Here is a 25,259-nt window from a genome sequence, read left to right as displayed (position 1 = left end):
TTTTGATGGTCTAGTGCTACCGTGCATGTTGACTCCTGCACGCGGTAAATTCTCAATTTGCACCATTTCTTTGGCTTTGAGTTTCCACATTAATGATAATGTACATCGAAATAATTTTTTTTTTAAAAAAAATCACATCATTGTAGAATACAGAAATGGTTTCTAGGTATTTTACAGACAGGTTCACAAAAGCCTCTTACAGTATTTCAGAGCTTTCATTCACAAATCACAAATTCATGCTATTTTAATTGACTTGAATAATTTTAAATAAAGAAATGCATGATTTTCTCACGCTCAAGTCTAGTCAGATCAAAATACATTCTTTCAAATGAATGGCCAGCAGTATACAATAACCAAGTAAAACAATAGCTTTAAAACCTCTAGGCTTTAGAGATAATAAGAGCGTGAATGTGAGCACCTAAAACAGACACGAACATGGCTGAGTGTCTAAAAATAAGGGCAGAAACAAGTTAACCAGTAGTCCCACAGTAAAGAAGGCAATCAAATAATGTAACCTTTGCCAAATCTTTACAGTGTCCTATTACGTTTCACATTTCTGAGCTCAACTCCTGTAATTCATGGGGTATCTTCCAGTGCAATTATGCTACCAGCACAGACCCCTGTCTGATGTCTAGAACGTAACCTTCATTTGCAACTTGAACAAGATTAACCACAGCTTTAATTGCGAGGCCAATTTTCAGTCCTTTTTCACAGTCCCATGTTCCTACTCTATAATGTGAGCTAATGGTTTTCTTTCATATATTAAGGCCTCTTAGGCTATTGCAACAGTTTATAAAAATAACTAAAACAATGCTCTAGTCGTTATGAAAACAAAGTTATGCCAGTAGACGGAAGCAGTGAAATCAATGGCCTGAATTTCACGCTCCCGCGTCAGCGGGTTTTTAGGTGGGGGGGGTGGGCATGAAATTGGAGGAACGGGTACCTCCTGGGTTCCCGCCCACCCTGACCTCGCAGCGTGAATTTTTACGCTGGCGGAAGGATTTACCTGGCATGGGGGTAACCCGAAAATGAACGGGCTTGGATTTCGGGCAGGAAGTGGACGGGGGATGGGAGGGGAAGGGGTGGGGCACTCCAATCAGAAACCCCCTTCTGACTTTGGGCAGCTCCCCCCCCCTCACAAGGGTCTGGTGACCGCTGGACCTCCCTCCTCCGTGGCCTCTCCCCCGGAACCTCAAATACCCACTCTCCACCCTTTCCCCACCCCCACCGCCCCCCCCCCACCCCCCCACCCCCCTTCACCCAACCCACCAGCTCTTCCCTACCTTTCCTGCCCTGGGGTCCCCAAACTTGCCTTGCTGGCCAGTCCCGGGACTTAGGCCCCCAGCACCTTGAAGCACTTCCTCTTCTGTCCACTGCAGCTCCTGTCGCTGCAGAGACTAGAGAGCAGCTGTCCAAGGCAGGACTTCCACCTGAGGGAGGGGTGGGAGTCCCAGTCCTGCCCGCAGCCACCTAACGCTCATTCGAGCGTGAAATGGCTGCAGGGCGCTCGGAGTGGGCGGGGCTCTTCGGAAGGTGGGAAGGGGAAACTCCGCCATCCGAAATATTCAGGTCAATAAATTCTCAGTGGCGAGACCGAACTGGTGCTAGAATCACTTTCAAACAGCCATCAGTAAAAAGGAAGAAAGACCTGGGACAGACGATACACAGCAGAGTGAGGTTCAAGTTTCTGCTACAATAAAGCTTCAGCTGTTTTTGTTTCCCAGGCCGGAATGGTAAAGAGAGGCATCCAAGCCCATCAGTTGAGCAGCCAATTGGGGGCAGGTTTTAAGGCAACCTTCACTGACCCTTTGGGCCTGGCAATTTCAAAACTCAGCAAAAAAAAAAGACACTATATTAGAGGGTGAATGTGGGTGGCAAATGCAGAGTGGACAATAGCAAAGATGTGGTGGAAAAGACTTTGATCAACTATTCTCAGACCTTATATCTGAGGTCTAATTGGCATCCAGGCCTGTACTAGAACAAACCAAATATTTGTTCGAACGAGAGGCGTGTGTCATTTTTATTGCTCATTTGTGATGGTAAGATGGTTATTGCAAAAGAGGCCAGACTGAATTTTCCCCGCAGTATCTGTGAATTTTGCAGTGAATATGGGCGCAGTGTGGGCACACACTTGCTGGAGGACACTATCCACTCTTTGACAGCCCCCCACCCCCAACTATTTTGCCAAAAAATGTGTCCCCCGCGTGAATTATGCCATAAATGTCCCCGGCTCTAGTTCCTGCCACTTGTCCTGTCAGAGCACTTGATGCCTGGGACAACCCCCATCAAGAGTTTGGTGGATGGGCTAAAAAACCGAGTACCTTAACCAGCTGCTTTGAGGAAGTCATGAACCACAAGTTGCAGCTGGTCACTTCTGGCCTCTGCCTTAATTTTGACATAACTCCTTGGCACAGCTCCTCTGAATGGCCCTCAATGGGAAATCAACCCACTGATCGCAAGGGCCTCACAGTGATGCTAGACTTTCTGCCCCACTGCAGAGGCCCATTCCACCTCCCCACGCCCAGTCCTCCTCACCGTAAACTCCCAGCCTGGATTGTTTAGCAAGTGGCTGTGTTTGCCTTTTAAGTCTGGGACTCTAGGTGCCTGTAACAGGCATTTTCCACTAATACTGTCTTCACTACAAGCTAAAGGTCTTAAAATTATAACTATATATTTTCTTTTAAATAGAATATATGTATAGCAATGACCCGACGTCAGTTTGCTTTTTTGTAAAAGGTTATATGCATTGGAATTTAAAAAAAAAATTAAATCTGGAACTAAACAAACATACTTCCCACTAAGCCTTTGTGTGAGTCATGGAGGAAACTAGAAATGTGACTGTATTAATGTATGCTCCTGGAGTACAGTCTCACCTCCTCAGGATACTGTTTGCACCCAGCCATTTTCCGTCCATTAAAACTACTCCCAGCTACTGCGGTCAGAAATTTGATCCTATATTTAACGCAAGAGGCCCATTCACTAGTAGCAACAAAAGGAGCTGGTCCCCTGTTCCATAATCTTGCATTCCCCCATCACCCCCTCACAACTCCGCTACCTAGTGGGCCTGTTCTTGTTCAAAGCACTCTTTCCATCTGCAGAATACTGTAAACCAGAAATATTTTTGCCGTACTAGAAGAATTCTCGTAGGCTACTTGGCCAGTCTCCAGGTGGGTGACCTACTGCCTCCATGAGTTGCTTCAGTGACATCACTGATGGAGGCTCTCTCTCCGCATCTTTAGGTTTAATGTGGAACAGTGATGGGGCACGGGTAGAGGGGAGAATAGCGCAATATCAGGCCAGTCTCTAAACCTCAATGGACCTCAAGCCATGGCCAGGATTTTTGGGATGGGCGAGGTTTGCCTTCCCGCCATCTGAAAAATCAGCGGAGAATACATCCCCGCTCCGCAGCGATTTCACACTCCAACAAGCGTTAATTGGCTCAAGGCAAGGGACCTCTGTCCCTCACCCAGGAGGAAGCCCCACCTCAGAGAGCTGCCAAGCCAATCTGATTGGCCAGCAGCTCTGTAGTCCCTGCAGCGCCGGAAGCTGCAAGTGGACAGGAGTGGGACTGCAAGCAGTTGCCAGAGTCTAAGCCATGAGAGCCCAGAGCCAGGTAAGTGTGGGGGTCTCAGGGCAGGGAGGGGAGATGAAGCCTTGAGCCTGCAGATGGGGGTGGGGGGTGTTGGTAGAGAGGTCGGGTTGGGGTGGGAAAGAGACCCCCTGAAGGAATCAGACTTTTTGAAGGGGTGCCCGATGTTACAAGGGGGCTGCTGATGGAGACACCTTTCTCCATACTTCCTTCCCATGGCCAGAACACGGTTAATTTTCAGGCTTTTCCACTGCTACTGAACTCCTTCCGCCAGCCTGAAAATTGAGGCTGGGTGGGAAATGGATCTTAAGTGGTCAATAATTGGCACTTAGGGGCCTCAACTGATGCAAGGGTGGGCTGGCTGGTCAAGGCCTCACCTGTCCAAAAATTATGGAGCGGTTGGGGACGGCGGGAATCCACTGGGACGGCCATCCGAGAAATGTTATGGTCACTCCCCCCACCCTACAAACCCACCGGCAGGGGAATGTAAAATCCTGCCCCATGCTACAGATCAGGGGCATCTGTGATTAGAACACTGAGTACTCACTCTACACTTTAAACACCCACATGTTTAAAACTGCTGGAGGTCTTACTGCAACTTCCAAGAGCACATTTTGATGTTAAACAAATGGTACGTTTCCTTACTGGTCAGCTGAAATGAGTACATGGTCCAATGCTGAAGTCTTGGTTAAGAATAGCCATGGTCTTAGTGAATGGCGGAGAAGGCTCAAGGGGCTGAATAGTCTACTCCTGTTCCTATTTCTTATGTTCTTAATAAAGAGATGTATAGTGTTTAGCTCTAGCCGTAGAGGTTTTTCAAGAAACTGATGGCTTTTGTATCCAGCGTGTGCAAAAAGATTGCAAGAATCGAGAGGAGCTGTATCTTTGATGCACAAAGGGCTTTTTTTTTTGCAGTCATCGCCCCAGAAAATACATCGAAATGGTTAATGAGAGATCAGTAGTTACATTTGTGCATCTACCAGTAGTTTCCACTCTGGGTCTGGGGGACATAATCCTTCTCCACTGCGCAAGTTTGGTTTAATTTTTTTTCTACAGTATCACAAGCTACAGGCGGTGTGGCCGGGCTGGTGAATTTGTGCAGAATTTGGACAAGGGACAAGGCAAGAAATACAAAAGAGACAGAAAGGTGGGCGAGAAAAGTCAAGAGACTGAGAAGGAATAAAGGAAAGAGGGTTGAGTCTATGGCTAAAGGAGTGAAACCAAGAAATGGAAAGATATTGTATCCAATCAGAGGAATGCATTGCTTCGCATTCTAGATTAGACAGGGTGATAGGTTTAAAATATATTTTTAACTAACATGTTGACATCCTTCTTCCTGATCCTATATGAGAGCTCTTCATCACAACTAGTGTGGCTACATTTTGGAAGGTTTAACAGTCAGGTTCTCCTTGACAGCAATAGAAATTTTCCTTACTCCATGGGATGGCAAGTTAGGAAAACAGCAGAAAACATTCATTTCCAGATTAGAAAACTACTTTGACGTGGTCGCACTGAAAGCAGCAGCTCATTGAGTCTATAGTAGGACGTATTATCTGAATTAGTGGCAGCAACATCATGATTGCTGGCGCCAAATCCCATGCCGTCATGGCAGGCTTGTTCCTCATTAAAGAAACAAAACAATTGTCTTTCAGAAACAAACAAGTAAGTCCTTTCTTGGCACATTTTAAACCTGCCACTGTGTGGACTATAACTCCTCCTTCAGCAGCTCCATCTTCTCTGCCTGCACCGAGACCTCCTTATTTGCAGCACAGCTCCCTGTGCCAACAAGCATCTCTTTGAGTTTGTTGAGTTCGTACTCGTGTAGGATCTTCTGCGTTAAATATTTCTCCCGTTTTATCCGAGCCTTCACCTCACTTGGAACGTCCGGAATCAGTGCGGCGATTGCAAACTTCACCAGGAAGACAACATGCTGGAGTTGAACAGCAAAAAGATCCATTATCACATTACAAAGTAGAACAGATAACATTGGAAAAACATGGCAGAAGCCTGATAGCATGATGTTTAATCTGGGGGCTCAGGGGTATAAAGTTTCTGAATTCTGTAATACCTAACGTTATCTGGTTGAACCTAGACATTAGTAATTAGTCTCCTGGGAAACACAAAATATTGAGAAAGAAATAAGGAAGAAGTTTCATTTATAAGTTGACTTTCAGTACCCTGGGAAATTACGTAGCCAATGTGCGGACAGGAAGATCCCAGAAATGACCTGATAATCTGGGCATTTTGAAATTATGATCCGGATAAATGTTGGTCAGGGAACCAGGGGCGCCCCATTTCATTGCTTTTCTTCCAATAGTGCCATCCAATCTTTTGCCTCCACCCAAGAGGGTAGAAGCGACCTCAGTTACAGGTAGCATCTCCAACTGTTTAGTGCCCGTGAAGCACTTTTGGATGACCCGATGTGAAATGCGCTATATAAAATGAAACGAATTCCTTTCTTTCTATAGTGTTGACATCAAGATGTACATGTCGATCAAAAAGGAATTCTTCACTTATTCCACCCTGTCAGGAGTGGTTTACACTGCAGCCCATTTAGCTGGAGGGCACTTTCACTAACAGACCAGGTTGAAGGTGCTCAATATGTCTTAGCCCCAATTTAACGAAGGGACTGCACAGATTATCCAGAGGACAGCAGGGTTGCAGAATGGGATTTACAGGCCGTTGTGTGCGCTTTGCAAAGCGCTGAATTTTGTGCTGAAGAAAATAAGGCATGTTGGCAACTCCAACAGAACCCACTGGGATCGGACATACTTCGATTGGTACCACAACGGACTCCATTGCCTCCTTGCCTGCACAGAATGGGACACAGCAGCGTGTGGATGGCCCAGCTTGCGGCAGTTGGCCTTATATTAAAAAGGTGAGCAACAGAACGGACCTTCAGCAGCCTTAACACTCGATCCTACCCAGAAAGAAAATATAGTTCGGACCAGTACTCTTATTTCCCAGTTTTTACTGGTGCTCCGTTTTAAAGTATACAAGACCAGTTCGGACCAGTATTCTTGTTTCCCAGTTTTTACTGTTTTATCGTTCTGGGTAAATGGACTGTGGATGGGAAACCTCTTCCTCCAGTTTGCCAGGTTCCAGCTCCACTGCTTGGAATGCCCCACTGGAAGTGTTGGTGGACACTCAATATCATTGCCTGAGTACAGGTGACCAATATCACCAATTGACCCTCTCAGAGCTGGTTAGTCAGGTTACGCGCTGAAAGTTAATATCACCCATCCCAATGAAGGCAACCCAGTGGGAATACAAATTACCATTAACAAGCTGTAATGAGTCAAATTCCCTCCAAATTAGAAAACACAAGCCTATCGCTTTCAAGTGTTGAACAGACTTTGAGGACACATTTTTCCGGTCACTTGCATTTCAGAATCAGAGATTAAAGAATAGGAGCAGGTTTTAGTGATACCTCTAAGATGATAATGAATGCCATTTTCGCAGCCAAAATGTGCCAGAACTGCATGGTGTGCTGGTATTCTAATCTGTGTCCCAATGGGTAACGATAGTCCTTATACCTGCAAAATTCAAAAGGAATCTGATGGTAAACATTCATGTAAAGTAGAAAATGTAATTCAGATTGTTATAATTTATGGCGTCTTTAAAAACTTCTTAACGAGGGAATAAAAGTCGAAGTATTAAAATCCAAGCCACTCTGACTATAAGAAAGATGCTCTCGTTTGCAAGTCGGGAGGTTTTGCTGCAGGGTTTGGTACGTGGGGCCTGACATTTTAGCTGATTTTTCACTCTGTTGACTGCCTGTCTTATCAATAAAGGTCTTCATGGGACTGTTAAATACTTCCCAAGATGAAGTTTGCTATCTACCAAGTAGATATAGATGATTGTAACTGTTGTAACGAATAAGAATGCTTCAGGTCGACCTCCCTGCTTATACCAGGAATGCAAGAGATGCTGTGGCTGCATCTGTGTTGCCTCAATCGAATAAGTGTTCATTAGACTACCTGTCTATAAATCAATTACACACCACTTCGCCTGCCTGTCACATTCACGTGTGGACTTTATCTACACCTAAAGCTCTACCTCTTGTCTCCAGAAACTCCTGTGCGGAGTCAGTCATCTGCTTGTTGCTTTAGGGTGGTTGGAACATGCTTTCATTAACTGGAAACTCTACGTTGTCCACAGTCAGCCCAGCACAATTCCTCCCAGTCCTTCTGTCCTGCCAACTACTACCAGTGCCCAACATGCAAAGTATCTGAGCTTTGTCTTTAGCTGTGTCAGTTGGGCAGTTAATGTGCAAAAGAATCAAAGTTATCTTATATCATTTAAAAATATGTTTATAATTTATGTACCACTGGTGATCTGTTTACCTGGAAAAGAAACGTAAAGGTGTTTGTTAAATTCTTACCTGCAAGTCGTGATTTCTTCTTCTGATGTCCCAGGTTTTAAAAATGGAACACTGCCGATTGAGAGACTGTTGTTTATATAGCCTTTCATTGGTAGTTGGTCATTTGTAGAATATGCGTATTTATAAACTAAACGGGGGATCATATCTGAGGTAAAGGCCACAATGAAAGCCTAAAAGGATTTGAAAGGAGAAGTCATTTGTTGTCGGACAAAGTAGCTCCATTTTTCTTCATAAATAAATTGCAGCGCGCTTATACAGATATCGAGAACTTTATGGGGAGAAGGCAGGAAAGTGGAGTTGAGGATTTTCAGATCAGCCATGATCCCAGTGAATGGCGGAGCAGACTCGATGGGCCGAATGGCCTACTTCTGCTCCTACGTCTTAGGATCTTATAACTTTGAACACTAATCATTCTCTTGTGCCTCAATGATTTCACATAACGGTTCCAAAATGTAACTTAGTTCAAAGAGAAAAAAGATCTCTTTAAATTATTCTACAATATAAAAAATAGTTGAAATCCACCCTTTTCCGAGCATCCACTTATGAAGAGACGTCAGTCTTCTGGAAGGTTTCTTAAATAAATTTTAGGAAAATTGTCCAGTTTCCTTTGATCATTTATATGGTTGCTCACCCTCTCCCAGGAGATTGCATGGTTTTAGATGGGCTGGGGAGTGTATATACTGTTGTGCACCAGGTGTTACAGTTGTGCAGGACAGGCTGGATGGAGCAGTGTTTTCTCTTTATGTCCGACATTGTTCATATGTGAATAGGGCGCGAAAGTGGAGCTAAGGTAGAACATCAACTGTAATCTTATTGAATGGTGGAGCAGGCTCAAGGGGCCTTTTAGCCTGTTCCTGCTCCTACTTCTTATGTCCTTGTGTGCCAGGATGCTGGTCTAAGTCCTGTACTAATATGTGTTTGTAGAGGTCTACTTGACACCAACGGTCTGATATTTACAAAAGGGTAACTCCCAAATCCTCACCCATGAGGAAGTACCCAGCCCACAGTTTTCTGGTCTGGATTCAGGGTGGGCCATGTTACTTGGCCTGAGTGAGGATCTTGAAAATCTACTCTTCCAGGAATATGTTAGAAACATAGAAACATAGAAAAATAGAAGCAGGTCATTCGGCCCTTCGAGCCTGCTCCACCAGTCAATATAATCATGGCTGATCTTCTATCTCAACACTTTACTCCCGCTCTCTCCCCATACCCCTTGATGCCTTTAGAGTATAGAAATCTATCTATTTCCTTCTTAAATATATTCAGTGACTTGGTCTCCACAGCCTTCTGTGGTAGAGAATCCCACAGGTTCACCACCCTCTGAGTGAAGAAGTTTCCCCTCATCTCAATCCTAAATGGCCTACCCCGTATGCTGAGATTGTGACCCTTTCTTTTAGACTCTCCAGCCAGAGGAAATATGATCCCTGCATCCAGTCTGTCCATCCTTGTCAAAATTTATTTGTTTCAATGAAATCCCCTCGTTCTCCTAAATTTCAGTCAATACAGGCCTAGTCGGCCCAATCTCCTCATTCAACAATCCCGCCATCCCAGGAATCAGTCTGCCATGTATTTGCCCACTCACTCAACTTGCCTAAATTGCCTTGAAGCCTCTTAACATCCTCCTCACCACTCACAATCCCACCTAGTTTTGTGTTGTCAGCAAACATGGAAATAGCCCTCACGCCTTCTTCTCCCTCCCAGAAACATGATAGGGTCCCCCTTGTCCTCACTTATCACCCCACCAGCCTCCGCATTCAAAGGATCATCCTCCGCCATTTCCGCCAACTCCAGCATGATGCCACCACCAAACACATCTTCCCTTCACCCCCTCCAGCGGCATTCCGTAGGGATCGTTCCCTCCGTGACACCCTGGTCCACTCCTCCATCACCCCCTACTCCTCAACCCCCACCTATGGCACCTCCCCATGCCCACGCAAAAGATGCAACACCTGCCCCTTCACTTCCTCTCTCCTTACCGTCCAAGGGCCCAAACACTCCTTTCAAGTGAAGCAGCATTTCACTTGCATTTCCCCTAACTTAGTCTACTGCATTCGTTGCTCCCAATGCGGTCTCCTCTACATTGGAGAGACCAAACGCAAACTGGGCGACCGCTTTGCAGAACACCTGCGGTCTGTCCACAAGAAAGACCCAAACCTCCCTGTCGCTTGCCATTTTAACACTCCACCCTGCTCTCTTGCCCACATGTCTGTCCTTGGCTTGCTGCGTTGTTCCAGTGAAGCCCAACGCAAACTGGAGGAACAGCACCTCATCTTCCGACTAGGCACTTTACAGCCTTCCGGATTGAATATTGAATTCAACAACTTTAGATCTTGAACTCCCTCCTCCATCCCCACCCCCTTTCCGTTTCTTCCCCCTTCCTTTTGCTTTTTCCAATAATTTATATAGATTTTTCTCTTCCCACCTATTTCCATTATTTTTAAATCTATACCTTTTATGCCCTGTTAGTCTTTCCACCCCACCCCCACTAGAGCTGTACCTTGTGTGTCCTGCCATCCATTCTTAATTAGCACATTCGTTTAGATAATATCACCACCTTCAACACCTCTTTGTTCTTTTGTCTGTGACATCTTTTGATTATCTGCTCCTATCACTGCTTGCTTGTCCCTACAACCACACCCCGCCCCCCCCCCAACTTCTCTCCCCCCACCCCCCCGACCTTAAACCAGCTTATATTTCACCCCTCTCCTAATATTACTCGGTTCTGTTGAAGGGTCATGAGGACTCGAAACGTCAACTCTTTTCTTCTCCGCCGATGCTGCCAGACCTGCTGAGTTTTTCCAGGTAATTCTGTTTTTGTTATGAAAATATTACGTTTGGTTCCCTCATCCAAATCATTGATATATATTGTGAATAGCTGGGGCCCAAGCACTGATCCCTGCGGTACCCCACTAGTCACCGCCTGACATTCCGAAAAAAGAAAACATTTATTCCTACTCTGTTTCCCGTCTGCTAACCAATTCTCAATCCATGCCAATATATTACCCTCAATCCCATGTGCTTTAATTTTGCACACTAACCTCTTATGTAGGACTTTATCAAAAGCTTTCTGAAAATTCAAATGCACCACATCCACTGGTTCTCCCTTATCAATTCTGCTAGTTACATCCTCAAAAAAAACTCCAGTAGGTTTGTCAAACATGATTTCCCTTTCAGAAATCCATGTTGGCTTTGTCTTGCCCGTTGATATTTTCTAAGTGTCCTGTTATCACATCCTTTATAATAGACGCTACCACTGATGTTGCATTAAGAATTCATGGTACTACACTTTGGATCTATACTTACATTCGTAACCACAGAAAAGATGGCCACACCATTCAGAATCTGTTGCCATATTCCTATACTGTGGGCCTTCGCTCCCATGGGTCTCCTGAACTGTGTGATAAACTTCCAGGCATCCACGCGGACCTCAATAATGTTGTTCAGCAGAGCAAGAACAGGTGCCAGAGGAAACGAGGCGACGAAGAGAGTGACGAATCCAAACTGGATGACTGCAATTTAGACAGCAGATAACAGGACTGAAACTCTTTTCCCTTCTCCGTCCACGCCCTCCATCGCTTCCAAATTGCGACTCACCTTCAAACCGCTTACTACACAAAGGAAAGATGGCTTCTAACTCTGAAGCCAGAGTTGCGGAGAAATATGGGGAACCAGAAACTTGCGCCATTTACATGATGTGCCGAACAAATGATTAAAATGAGAGTGAGTATAAACCAGAAGGAGGAGTGCTATCAAATTAGGATTTTAATTTATTTTTTTATAAAATTAGAGCCAACCAAATGGCTGCCAAGCCCAAATAAATTCTAATGTCAAATATTCACTTTGGGATATTATACTTTATTTCCTCCTTCTTATTGTCCAATTTTAATTTTTCTTTACCGTTTTCTATCAGGTTTCTTTTTCAAATCAATCCAGCCTCCCATTTTCTGGTCTCACACCTTTTTTATCTTAACATCTTTCCATATATTCCATTTCTTTCCACTTTTACCTTGAGTGTCATGAGTAAGAAAGCACACAAACTGTTACCACAAAGGCAGCGAAGTAAACCACTGACTAGATTTGAAGATGGTTTACATGGGAAATCCCAGTTACATTTGAAAACATGCTTGTAATAAGTTTCCTGCTTAGAGGATGCAATGCAAAAACGGAGAACAAAGCAAACTGAACTGCGGAGATCCTAGTATTTCAGATTCTTCGGCCGAACACTGTTATTTCATAACATCTAATCTTGAGTTTGAAATGGTGGTGAGTTGGCACATCAGCAGCTGGAAACTGCCAAACTACAGGACTCCGAGGTGCAGGTCAGGATATTGCTTCTCTGCAATACATTCCCCATTCATCGGGAGATGGGGGGAGTGGGGTGCGAATGGAAAGCGAGCAGATCTGCAGAGGGAGGCAGGAAGGAGGTGATAATTGAGCAGGAGTCTTTCTGGATGCATTCCAATGCCAGCTATAAAAAAAAAAAAGCAGCATTGGAAAAAGCTTCGGAATAGGGAGGTGCAGGGAGATTCAAGAATGTCAAAAAAAAAAACCACAAAACCGTTTTGTTGAAATTCGGAAGCTGACCTCACGTGGAATCGGATATTCAAAACAAAAACAGAAACAGAAATACCTGGAAAAACTCAGCAGGTCTGGCAGCATGGGCGGAGAGGAGCACAGTTGACGTTTCGAGTCCTCATGACCCTTCAAGAACGGTTCTGTTGAAGGGTCATGAGGACTCGAAACGTCAACTGTGTTCCTCTCCGCCCATGCTGCCAGACCTGCTGAGTTTTTCCAGGTATTTCTGTTCCTGTTTTTGTTTTGGATTTCCAGCGTCCGCAGTTCTTTGCTTTGATCTCTGTGGAATCGGATATCGTCGCCTTGTGAAAGGAAGGCTTTTGGCGGCTGGGGCTGAAATTCATCGACGGTCCCAGGAAGCTACAAATCAGTCCAACGTCGGGAGTGTCTCCTCCCTTGGTGTTGACTTGATAAAGATGATACTGATCAGTTGCTTCACTCACCCATTTCCAGGTATTCATAGAAGAGGCCAAACTGACCCATATCCTGCAAGTCATGGTCCTGTTCCCAGCGAGAATACAGCTTCTCCGGGTGGTGCCTGGCATTCCGACTCACCCACCAGTTTTTCACCCAGCTGCAGAAACAGCAGGAAAAAGAGATGAAAGGCCCTTGTGGCTGGTGCTGAGGGTTTACCTGTTCCGAAACAAAAACAGAAACACCTGGAAAAGCTCAGCAGGTCTGGCAGCATCGTTTCCTATTTTTTACTTAGTTCTGTTGAAGGGTCACGAGGACTCAAAACGTCAACTGTGCTCTTCTCCGCCGATGCTGCCAGACCTGCTGAGTTTTTCCAGGTATTTCTGTTTCTGTTTTTGTTTTGGATTTCCAGCATCCGCAGTTTTTTTTGTTTTTATCTCTGTGTTTACCTGTTCTGGCCGTCTCAGGGAAGCACCCTGCCCCACAGTCAGGACGTTCGCCCCTGGAATAATGGTCAAGCAGCCGCACGGGATAATCAGGTGACATCAAAGAGCCGAAGCACCTGGTCCCGGCTCTGAAGGTCGCAGAGGGTCGTTCGCATAGTCACCCGCACGATCAGAGTCTCGGGTTTGCTCATTATATGATCAAAACTCATACTGAGTCGGATCAGTGCTCCAGAATGTAAGAGACAGGTGAATGCAGATTGGTCAGACTCGAGCTGCAGGGTGCAGAGCTGAGGTGAGAGAGCTTCTCGCCGCCCTGTTACTTTGATTCATTTTCTTCCCTCCTCCACAGAGTGTGTTTGGAGGACCGGTGGGGAAAGTGAGTTTAAACTGTGTTAGAGCAGGAATAGACTGGATGTTAGGCAGGTCTTTTTTCCCCCCCACCCCAAGAGAGTAGTGAGCCTTTGGAACACACATTCAGCTGGCGTGATTATTGTCTGTGTACCTACAAGAGGGAACTGAGCAGCTCTTGACTGGGGCAGAGATCATATCGCGTGGCAAGTTCATGTGACATCCCGGACTGGTTTCTAGGCACCTGAGTCGGGGTGGGGGGGAGTCAGGGGGGAGTTTTTGCAGTGTATTTTTCCGCTGTTGACTCTGGGTGATGCACCTCTCCCAGGGAAATATGTGGCTGTGGGTTAGGATCGGCTGGGTGGGGGTGCAAAGGAGATTCACCAGGATGTTGCCTGGGATGAAACATTTTAAGTTATGAAGCGAGGTTGGATAGACTTGGGTTGTTTTCGTTGGAGCAGAGAAGACTGAGGGGCGACCTGATCGAGGTGGACAAGATTATGAGGGGCATGGACAGGGTGGACAGGGAGCAGCTGTTCCCCTTAGTTGAAGGGTCAGTCACAAGGGGGCCATAAGTTCAAGGTGAGGGGCAGGAGGTTTAGGGGGATGTGAGGAAAAATATTTTTACCCAGAGGGTGGTGACGGTCTGGAATGCGCTGCCTGGGAGGGTGGTGGAGGCGGGTTGCCTCACATCCTTTAAAAAGTACCTGGATGAGCACTTGGCACGTCATAACATTCAAGGCTATGGGCCAAGTGCTGGTAAATGGGATTAGGTAGATAGGTCAGGTGTTTCTCACGTGTCAGTGCAGACTTGATGGGCCGAAGGGCCTCTTCTGCACTGTGATTCTGTGAGGGGGGCAAACAAATAATGGGGAGGGAAAGGTTGAATCACGATGCACCAGCCAGCATGGTGTGTGGCAGAAGCTTGATGGACCAGTTCGTCATCTTCTGCCCATCACTGCATTTGGGGTAAGGTTCCCTCAGCTCCTTCTTGAGGTATGTAGTCATGTCCCTCATTGTCACTGATCGATCAGTTACAGATTTTTAATTCATGAAATCATTCAGAGGGTTGAGAGTCTTTGGAATTCTCTAGTCGAGGGGGTCTGTGAATGCTCGATCGGTGAGTATGTTGAAGACTGAGATTGATAGACTTTTGAGAACTAATGAAATCCAGGGATATAGGCGGGGGGCAGGTGGAGTCAAGATAGAAGGTCAGCGACAATATTGTTAAGTGGAGGGGCTGCAGTGCTTACTCCTGCTCCTATTTAGGCTCTTCTATAGTCTTAATCCAGACATGCCCACAAATTTACCAAATAAGTTACTTAACAATATTATTCTAAGACATGTTGATAACAGTTGTACAGACAGGACAGTTTGCCAATGAAAGCTGCCATGTCTACCAGCACAGTTCTGCACATGGAAAGCAGCAGGGATTGAGAAATGTACTTACGGCAGCAACGACTCCTGGATATTGCCCCAGATCTGTTTGCCGGCCATAATAATGGTAAGCTGGGTAGTCAGTTCAATGAGACAGCCGCCTGGGTCACACTGTGAGAATTGGGGCAGAGAGAAGTCGAAAATGCAGTGAAGATAAAACTAAATCCGTGAACACTCCTACATCTACAAACGCTCAAAGGTGAATTTGAAACGTCTCTCTCTCTCTCTCCACATCGGTGAAACGATGGGCAGAGGTTTTCGCTCGGTTGGTGGGCGGGTGCGCACCTGATCCGCTCCGGCGTGAAACGACCCGCGATGATGTCGGCCGAGTGTGCTGACGTCGACGCGCAGTCGCACGATAGTCCGGTTGGCAGCCCCATGCCGGAGCCTACGGTGTGCCCGCCAACAATTAAAAGGCCTGTTAAGGCCATTAAATGTTCAATAAAGCTAAATGTTTTGCTGCCCATCCTACCTAACGGTTGACGGGCAGGCAAAAAGGCCAAGCGGCCTTTGCATTTTTTTGGAAACCTCATCCCCAGGTGGGTTATTAAAAAATTCATTAGTGGGATGTAGGCTTCACTGGCTGGGCCAGCATTTTTATTACCCATCCCTAGCTATCCTTGAGAAGGTGGTGGGTGAGCTGCCTTCTTGAACCGTTGCAGCCCATGTGGTGTAGGCACACCCACAATGCTGTTAGGGACAGAGTTCCCGGATTTTGACCCTGTAACTGAAGGAACAGCGATATATTTCCAAGTCAGGGTGGTGAGTGGTTTGGAGGGGAACTTCCAGGTGATGGTGTTCCCATCTATCTGCTGCCCTTGTCCTTCTAGATAGCAGTGGCCGTGTGTTTGGAAGGTGCTGTTGAAGGAGTCTTGGTGAGTTCCTCATCCTGGGATGAGCTTTTCAGAAGCAAATAAAAACTTTAATTTTTCATTAATAACATGAGTCACACGAGGGGGCATGTTTTGGTACATTTTATTTTCTTTATTATTTTTTGTTATATCTCATCTCCCTGAGGCAGCTCCATTCGCACTTGGCCTGCTCGCCCCCCCAACACACACACACAGACACACACACACACACACATACAGAGACAGCGCTCAGCACTGCCACTTGCACTTCACACTGATGGGCCTTAATTGGTGGAAATCGCAGCGCAGTGCCGATCGTTGTCAGCAGCCCCGCCCACCAAGGGCAAAATTCTGCCCGTTAAATTATAGCAGTAAAACTAAATGGGCGCCATTGTGAGTGGTTCATTTCTCATGACATCTCATGTTAGAAATTCCAAGTAACCTTTCAGTACAATTCATAGGAATTCAAGGTTCCAAAAATGCTACAGCCACTATACCTCACAGCAACTGTAATGGATGATAGCGAATGGGCAACCCCTTTTTACATCTCTCTGGTGTCAGCCATGGCTCAGCGGGTTGCTCTGAGTCACAAGGCTCTGGGTTCAACTCCTACTTCGGGGCATAAGAACAAAACTCAAGGCTGGCACATGAGTCAGTTCAGCACCGCGCGAGTGCTGCACTGTCATAGGTGCCACCTTTCAGATGAGATGTTAAACCAAGGCTGCTCGGGTGGGTGTAAAAGATCCCATGACACTATTTCGTAAAAGAGCAGGGGAGTTAACCTGGTCAATATTTACCCATCTGTCAACATCACCAACAAAAACAGATTATCGCATTGCTGTTTGTGGGAGTTTGCTGTGTGCAAATTGGCTGCCGCATTTCCTACATTACAACAGCGATTACACTTCAAAAGTACTTCGTTGGCTGTTGAGCAGTTTGAGACCTCTGCTGGTCAGGAAAAGCACTGTATAAATGCAAATCTTTTTTCTCCAACTTTTATTTCTATTGAAATCAAAGCTGAAAATGACTTGCTACTTGTGTAATAGCAAAGACAAACCACCAGAGGGTGCACTTGGCCAAGTACAGGACCCAAAGCTTGCCCTCTGGTTGAGGTGACTTGGGGCTGGACAAAGTGGTTAAAAAGCTGTGGGTGTGCGTGAGGCCGGAATTGGAGAAGCGCAGCGAGAGGCTTACAGAGATAGGAAGGGCGAGGCCACAGAGGGATTTGAAAGGCAGGATGAGAATTTTAAACAGCCAAGACAGATCTAGGTGAAGCAGGCAGCAGGCCGAGGACACAGTCAAAGACAAATTTCTACCCCATTATCTTTGCTGAAATGCATTATGCGAACTAATTCATGACATGATCCACATGAATCACTTCTGCAAAAAATGTTATTGTAAAGTAAAAAAATAAAAGTAAAATACCATGGGTGCTGGAAATCTGAAATAAAAACAGAAAATGCGGGAAAAACTCAGTAGGTCTGACAGCATCTGTGGAGAGAGAAACAGAGTTAACGTTTCGAGTCCATATGACCCTTCTTTTCTCTCCACAGATACTGCCAGACCTGCTGAGTCATTTTCTGATTTTGTTATTTTAAAGTCATTTGGCTGTAAATTGTAACACCTGCATATGAAAATGGAAAGTTTGGTGAATTTAAACTGTTCTGTAGCTGCTGCATCAAACACATGTTGGTTCATTGTTGGTGCCGATTTTTATCTTCATGCTTTGCATTGGGATTTGAGTTGGAATTCAAGCTTTGGGTCCTGTACTTGGCCAAGTGCACCCTCTGGTGGTCAGTCTTTGCTATTACACAAGTAGCAAGTCATTTTCAGCTTTGATTTCAATGGAAATAAAAGTTGGAGAAAAAAGATTTGCATTTATACAGTGCTTTTCCTGACCAGCAGAGGTCTCAAACTGCTCAACAGCCAATGAAGTACTTTTGAAGTGTAATCGCTGTCGTAATGTAGGAAATGCGGCAGCCAATTTGCACACAGCAAACTCCCACAAACAGCAATGCCCTGTGGTTGAGGTGACTTGGGGGTGGGGGGGAGGGGCTGCCCTGTGGTTGAGGAGCGTTGCTGGGGTGGGAAGAGTGGGGGTTGGGGGAAGGGCTGTCCTGTGGTTGAGGCGACTTGGGGGTGCGAGCAAGGGCTGCCCGGTGTTTGAGGAGCGTTGCCGGGGTGCGGGGGGGTGGGAAGACTGTGGGGTGGGGGCTAGGGCTGACCGGCGGTTGAAGGGGTCGAAGGGCGGGAAGTGGCCAGGCATTAGGGACACCTTGTATAAATTGACCAATCCTCTGCAGCTGAGACAGTTCAGGCGCAGCCACATTGATATGCATGGAGTCTGGCCTCTATCTGCCCACTCAAGCAACGCAGAGGCCACCAAATGCTCCAGAGCTTTTCACCCCTCGGGCATAGACTGCAAACTAATGAGCATTTTAGTGAACTGCAGAACAGTTGGACAACTGGACACGTTGTACAATCTCCTTGCTAAAGCAGCCATGGAGCTTCACTGCTGAGGGCGCTCACAGCCCCTTGCAATATATTCATCCCGGTTTGGACCAGTCTTCCCCATGGTTCAAGCTAACAGTGCAGCCTTGCAGTGTGGGTTAGGAGAATACCTGTGCCTGAGCTGAGAGCACAGCATGCAGTCCAGTGGGCAAAGCTGCCACCAATCGGCCAGGGGGAGTGGGGCGGAGATGGGGGGGTAGTTTCGGGCAGCCATGCAGCGCACTAACCTCTGGCCATCCAAGTGGTGGCCAGCACTCTCCAGGATGCGTTAAGGGGTCTCCAGACCTAACCAAGACAGGTTCTTAGTACACCCATGCTAACCCACACGTCTCTCTCTTTCATCCTGCAGGAGTAGAAGATCAGGATCATGGAGCCTGGTGAACTAGCTGTGTGCCTTGTGGCCTTTAAATATGGTGTCTGATGTGAGGAAGCGGCGAGGTGATGGCGTGGCGGGCGAATGAGACCCCGCCCACCAGGGAAACAGCGCGTTTCCCAGGAATGCATAATTAACGCGGCAGGTTTGGGATGATACAGCAGGAGAAGCTGCCATTGCGGCCGATGAGTAAGACATCGTTTTACCCTCCAGCTACCGCAGTTTGTGCAAATCTGAGACGATTCTGCCCCTAATACCTCTTTAGCTGGCTGGGTGTCAAATTCTGTTTGTTAATGCTCCTATGATGCAGCCTGGGATGTTTCACTTGTTAAAAACCCTATATGAATACAAGTTGTTGTTGTTGCTGCCCATTCAAACGGCTTACCTCTTCGTTTCTCCATGAGCCAAACAGACGGTTGTATTTTCCGGGGCGGCCAATAAACTTGCCCTTGAAGAAGGCGACATAGAAGCAGGAGGAGTAGTAGTTAACAAATTGGAAGAGGAACATTTTCATGGTCAGTCGGTTTTCATACTCAAAGTGAGTTTTGGGGATCTCTGGTAAGTCAAAAAGAGAACAAATAGCGTGGTCATTACACGGAGTCACTGTGACGACACCTCAATGCTCTTATAGGTCCAGGAACATGAGTCAGCCATTTCTCCTCTCAAACCTAAGTAGGCCATTTAGTGCCTCAAACCTGTTCTGCTATTCAATGGTTGATCTGTGGCCTAACTCCATATACCCATCTTTTCCCATATTTTTAAATAACTTTGGATCGTGAAAATCTATCAAAATTAGTTCTAAAATTAACAATTGATGTAGGATTAACTACCATTTGCAGAAGAGCATTCTAGATTTCTACTTTGCCTGTATCCTAACTTCACTCTTGAAAGATCTGCCTCCAATGGTTAAGGCTATGCCCCTTAGACTCCCCAATCAGCAGAAATAGTTTTATCCACCCTATCAGTTCCCCTTAATATCTTGAAAACTTTGATTGAATCATCTCTCAACCTTCTAAATTCCTGGAAATACAGCCATAGTTTGTATAATTTCTCCTTGCAATTTAATCTTTGGAGTCCACGTAAATCAACACTGTCATCCCTCCAAGGCAATTATGTCCTTGCTAAGGTGTGTGCCCAGGACTGCTCACAGTCCTCCGAGTGTGGCCTCACACAGGCCAAGTGTAGCTGAAGCCTGACTTCTAACCCCCCCTTGCATTCTAATCATCTCGGTAAAAAGCGTGGCATTCCATTAGTCTTCTTGATTATTTTCTATTCCTTTCCATGGCATTTTAGTAAAGTGCCTGGACCCCATGCCTCTTTTGGACCTCTGCTGTTTCTAGTTTATCACCATTTAAAAACGTACTCTGAATATCCTTTTCAGTTCCAAAGTGGATGACCTCTCATATGCCTACATTGGAATCCATTGCCCATTCACTGATCTATTCCTATCTCTCAGCCCCACTAAAGCGCCACCATAGGCCAATCAAGCTATTCAATGCCGAGGATTTCTTCAGGCCCTCTTCCCCTAACTTGGGCACAAAGCCCATTTATGTATGTAAAGAGAGTTTGTCCCAAAGGCACAGCACAAGGCGAATGGGACTTGAACCTACAATCTTCTAAGTTAATTTTTTAAAAATTCATTCACGGGATGTGGGCTTCGCTGGCTTGGCCAAGATTTATTGCTCATCCCTAGCTGCCCTTGAGAAGGTGGTGGTGAGCCTCCTCCTTGAACCGCTGCAGTCCATGTGGGGTGTAGGTACACCCACAGTGCTGTTAGGAAGGGAATTCCAGGATTTTGACCCACCCACTGAACTACCACTGATACTTTTGTAATCATAGATGCAAAACGTATTTATTGGTAATAAAAACGGGAAGGGCTGAAAATACTCAGCAGATCTGTCAGCATCAGTGGAGATAGAATCACAGAATGGTTACAGCACAGGAGGAGACCATTTCACCTGTTGTGCCAATGCCAACTCTCTGCAAGATCAACCCAGCTAATCAGACTCCCCTGGCAATTCCTGAATTTTTCTTCTTTTCAGGATCTGATCCAATTCCCTTTTGAAAACCATGATTGAACCTGTCTCCACCGCACACTCAGGTAGTGCATCCCAGATCCTAACCACTTGCTGTGGCATAAAAGCTGTTCCTCAGGTTTCCATTGGTTCTTTTTCCAATCACTTTAAATCGATGTCCTCTGGTTCTCGACACTTCTGCCAATAGGAGTGATCTCTCTCTATCTGCTCCTCTGGACACCTCATGATTTTGAACACCTCAATCAAATCGCCTCTTAAACTTCTCTTCTTTACGGAGAACAACCCCAGCTTCTTCAATCTATCTGCATAATCAAAGTCCCTCATCTCTTGAGCTATTCTTGTAAATCTTTTCTGTGCCCTCTCTAAAGCCTTCACATCCTTCATAAAGTGTGGTGTCCAGAATTGGACACAATACTCCAGTTGAGGTCTGACCAGGGTTCTATACAGATTTGTCATATCTTCCTTGATTTTTTTTACTCTATGCCTCTATTTATAAAGCCCAGGATCCTGTATGCTTTATAACACTTTCTCAGCCCTGACACCTCCAATGATTTGTGCTCATGTACCCCCCGGGTGTCTCTGTTCTGGCATCCCCTTTAGAATTGTGCCCTTTAGTTCAGACTGCCTCTCTGTTCTTTGCACAAAAATGTACCATTTCACACTTCTCTGATTAAATTGTCTGCTACATGTCCAGCACCCAGAGCTCTGGGCTCTGATGAATGGTCACAGACATGAAACATTAACCCTGCTTCTTTCTCCGCAGATGCTGGAAGATCTGCTGAGTATTTCTAGCACTTTCTGTTTTTACTTCAGATTTTCAGCATCCGCAGTATTTGGCTTTTGTGTCTTGAACGGGAGGAGTGGCATCACGGTTACGTTCCTGGGCTAGTAGTCTGGAAGCCTGGATTAATAGTGCAGAGGTCAAAGGGTCACAAGGTCAAACGCCACGATGGCAGTTTGAGAATCTAAATTCAGTTTTAAACAATCCATAAATTGCCAATACCATCAAAATCCAGTCGGTTCCTCAGTGTTTCTGCCACCCTTACCCAGTCTCACTCCAGTCCAACACTCGACTTCCGACGTCATATTGGACTTGAAACATTAATCCTGTTTCCCTCTCCACAGTTGCTGCCAGACCTGCCTAGTTGTTCCAGCGCTTCCTTTTTCTGTGTTCGCTCATGGGATGCGGATGTCACTGGCTGGGCCAGCATTGATTGCCCATCCCTAACTACCCTTGAGGTGGTGGTGGTGAGCTGCTTTCTTGAGCCGCCGCAGTCCATGCGGTGTAGGTCCAACATTAATTTGGTCCAACATTAATTTGGCTGACTGCCCTGTGAAGTGGCCTAGCAAGAGACTCAGTTCCACACGGGATGACCCCCCCACCCCGCCAGCACACTGCCCCCACAATCTCATCAATGAATAAAAGAATTCCATTACCTCTCAGCATAGCAAACCACAGCATTAAAAGGCGAGCTTTAACCGAATAAATTAAGTAATTAGTGTCATGTGAAAATTTTAGTAAAACAGTCGGAAACAAGTTCTTGTGGAGAAAGATGGTAAATGCGGAGTTTTACCAAGATCCGTGATCCAAATTGCAACCCTCTCGTAGAAGTAGTTCAGAATCATGATGATGATGAAGTTCAGTACAGAGGCTGTGACAGATGTTACCATCTGGGGTGTGAAGAATGTACCGATGTACTTAACCTCCTTCATATTCACAGTGATCTTGGCAAAGGAGGCGTACATCGAGAGGCGGTACACGATAACAGCAATGACGCAGATCAGGATTAAAAAGATCTATGCAAAAAGGCAAACAATTGGAAGTACAACTTAAGCCACTAAATAGAAAAGAAAATCACGGCAGCCATCCTCTGTGCAATCGCTTACTGCACTGCACTGACAGCAACTTCAGCGTGTTGTGCACTCCAGGGCCAGAATTATTAGCGCGTCGGAGGTGCGCCCAACTTGAACGAGAGCAAAATAACGCACGATGACGTCGGGCACTTGATATTTCGGTCGGGAGGCGCGCGGGAGTTGGCGGCCTGCCCGCCGACAATTAACAGGCCCATTAAGGCCATTAACAGTCTAATTGAATTAAATTTTTCGCTGCCCGTCCAACCTTACAGTTGGCGGCCAGGCGCAAAGGCCAAGCGGCCTTTACGTTTTTTGCAAAACCTCAACCACGGGCTGGGTGAGGTCTCAATCCATCACTAAAAAAAAATTCATACTAATTTCCAACACGCCCCTGCTCATGTGACAGAGTCACATCCGTGGATGAGTCACCTTAAAATTCTTTATTTTTATTTTTTGATATCTTCATCCCCGAGGTGGTTCCGTGCTTCAGGGAGCTTTTCTTGCGCGCACCCGTGCGCACCCGCAAAGTTCCCCACTCGACCGTCTCACCACCCCCCCCACACACACAGGCAGCTGAGCGCTGCTGACGCGCGTGTTTCACGCCGGGAAGGCCTTGACTGGCCCGTCCACTTGAAATCGCGGTCAGGCCCCCCTCCCCCATCGCGGGCGGCAGTCGGCTTCCCGCCTGCCCCAGCCCAGCCTGCCCGACCAGGGCAAAATCCAGCCCAGGGTTTCGATTTGACACAGTCAAACAGCTGTGGGTTCAAAGCTCAACTCCGGGACGTAAGAGCTACACCGGAACAGTTTAAGATCGATTTTGTTCAATTGCTTGTATTTTCTGCTCTTATCTGAATTTACTTATTGAGAGGGTTTATAACGGATGCTGGGTCGCGAAAAAGTTCCACGTAAAACACGCCAGCTCAACCCTTTCCAAAAAAAGAACAAGCAGCTGCAAGTAACTAGACATTTTCAACGTACTTTTATATAATGAGCGCTGACACCATGGGAAACTCGGGTTGTGAGGAATTACTGAACTAAATTGAATGAATAGAGATGCCGCTGGATGAAAATGGAAATGTGTGGATAGTGTCAAAATCGGCGTTTTGCCCTCTGCCTAAAATTCAGCTCCCTGGACTCCAATCAGACTGAATAATTTCTTTTAATGTCATTCGTGGGATGTGGGTTTCACTGGCTGGGCCAGTATTTGTTGCCCATCCCTAGTTGCCCTTGAGAAGGTGGTGGTGAGCTTCCTTCTTGAACCTCTGCAGTCCCTGTGGTGTAGGTACACCCACAGTGCTGTTAGGGAGGGGGGGGTGTTCCAGGATCTTGACCCGGCGACAGTGAAGGAATGGCGATATATTTCCAAATCAGGATGGTGTGTGGCTTGGAGGGGCACTTCCAGGTGGTGACATTCCCATCTGTCATATTGGTAGGGTTTGTAGGGTGGTGTTGTGTCACGGGTGGAAAATGCAATTCTGCCTGCTCTACATCTCTCCTCATGTCCAATTTCAGCCCCACACGACTGTAAGATTGAACATTAACATCTTTAGCAGGGGAGGAGGAGACGCAAAGAAGACGGGATGCAAGGGATGGTGGTGGGAGAAAAATGACCAATAAAATGGGTGAAAACCTGGAGCGGAAACTGGACTGCTGGCCGTCAGTGGCATTAACAAGAATTTGGTACTGAGGAATTTGAAGCAACACTCACCCAAAACAAGACTGTAGCCCCCGACAGAAAAGATCGTAATGCTTGGTTAGACATTGGGATGTAAGGCTCCATTTCCTGAAACAGATTAACACGTGTTAGCATAGTGCAAAAATAGAGCATCCCCAAGTGTGACCATATTACACAGGCACTGAAATCTGAGCTGAACAGCCAAGTCATCTGAAATTAGACAGCTGGCAAATGAACAAATACAACATGCTATCCATTTAGAAAGTTTCAGATAAGATTTTTCCCCATTTGTAGAATTTCAGTGGGAATCCATTTTCAGAATTAAAGCCATTTTCATCAACACAGACAATGGAGGAAGATTTCCTTTATGCAATGTCACTGTAAGCTTAACAGTATAACCTCACTACATAGGTTACGGAGAAAAGTGTTTTCCTGCACACGCTCTTTCTCAATACAAATGCACTCAGAACATAGGGGGCGGAGGGACCGGAAATATGAAGCGGATTACTTCTTCTGAAATAAAAATCAAACAAAAAAAAATGCAGATTCTGGAAATCTGAAACAAAAACAGTTAATGCTGGAATCGCTCAGCAGGGCAGGCAGCTTTCTGTGGAGTGAGCAGACACGAGTTAATGGCCTGAATTTTACACTCCCCACCGGCGGGTTTTTAGCCGGGGTGGTGGAGGCGTGAAATTGAAGGGACAGGATTCCGTCTGGGTTCCTGCCCCTTCCGACCACTGACCACACAGCGATTTGACATGGAGGC

The 25,259-nt window shown here is 46.1% G+C and overlaps 1 protein-coding gene across 2 annotated transcripts in view; it reads right to left on the bottom strand.

The window, feature by feature from the left end:
- Window positions 1-4,500: 4,500 nt before the first annotated feature.
- Window positions 4,501-25,259, bottom strand: part of ano5a (anoctamin 5a) — a 190,768-nt gene continuing 170,009 nt past the window's right edge. For both annotated transcript variants that reach the window (XM_078549527.1, XM_078549526.1), the window contains 9 exons: window positions 24,527-24,601; window positions 22,539-22,761; window positions 19,314-19,483; window positions 15,207-15,304; window positions 12,992-13,122; window positions 11,277-11,482; window positions 7,974-8,143; window positions 7,020-7,125; window positions 4,501-5,519 (listed from right to left, as the gene is read on the bottom strand). In XM_078549527.1, the coding sequence (XP_078405653.1) occupies window positions 5,295-5,519; window positions 7,020-7,125; window positions 7,974-8,143; window positions 11,277-11,482; window positions 12,992-13,122; window positions 15,207-15,304; window positions 19,314-19,483; window positions 22,539-22,761; window positions 24,527-24,601 (1,404 nt within the window). In that variant the 3' untranslated portion in view covers window positions 4,501-5,294. The remainder of the gene's footprint in view (window positions 5,520-7,019; window positions 7,126-7,973; window positions 8,144-11,276; window positions 11,483-12,991; window positions 13,123-15,206; window positions 15,305-19,313; window positions 19,484-22,538; window positions 22,762-24,526; window positions 24,602-25,259) is intronic.

This window comes from Cetorhinus maximus, chromosome 9 (assembly GCF_964194155.1).
Source record: "Cetorhinus maximus chromosome 9, sCetMax3.hap1.1, whole genome shotgun sequence".
In the NCBI taxonomy this organism is placed as follows: domain Eukaryota; kingdom Metazoa; phylum Chordata; class Chondrichthyes; order Lamniformes; family Cetorhinidae; genus Cetorhinus; species Cetorhinus maximus.
Note: the sequence above shows the minus strand (reverse complement) of the source record. Positions and strands in the feature narration are given on the sequence as shown.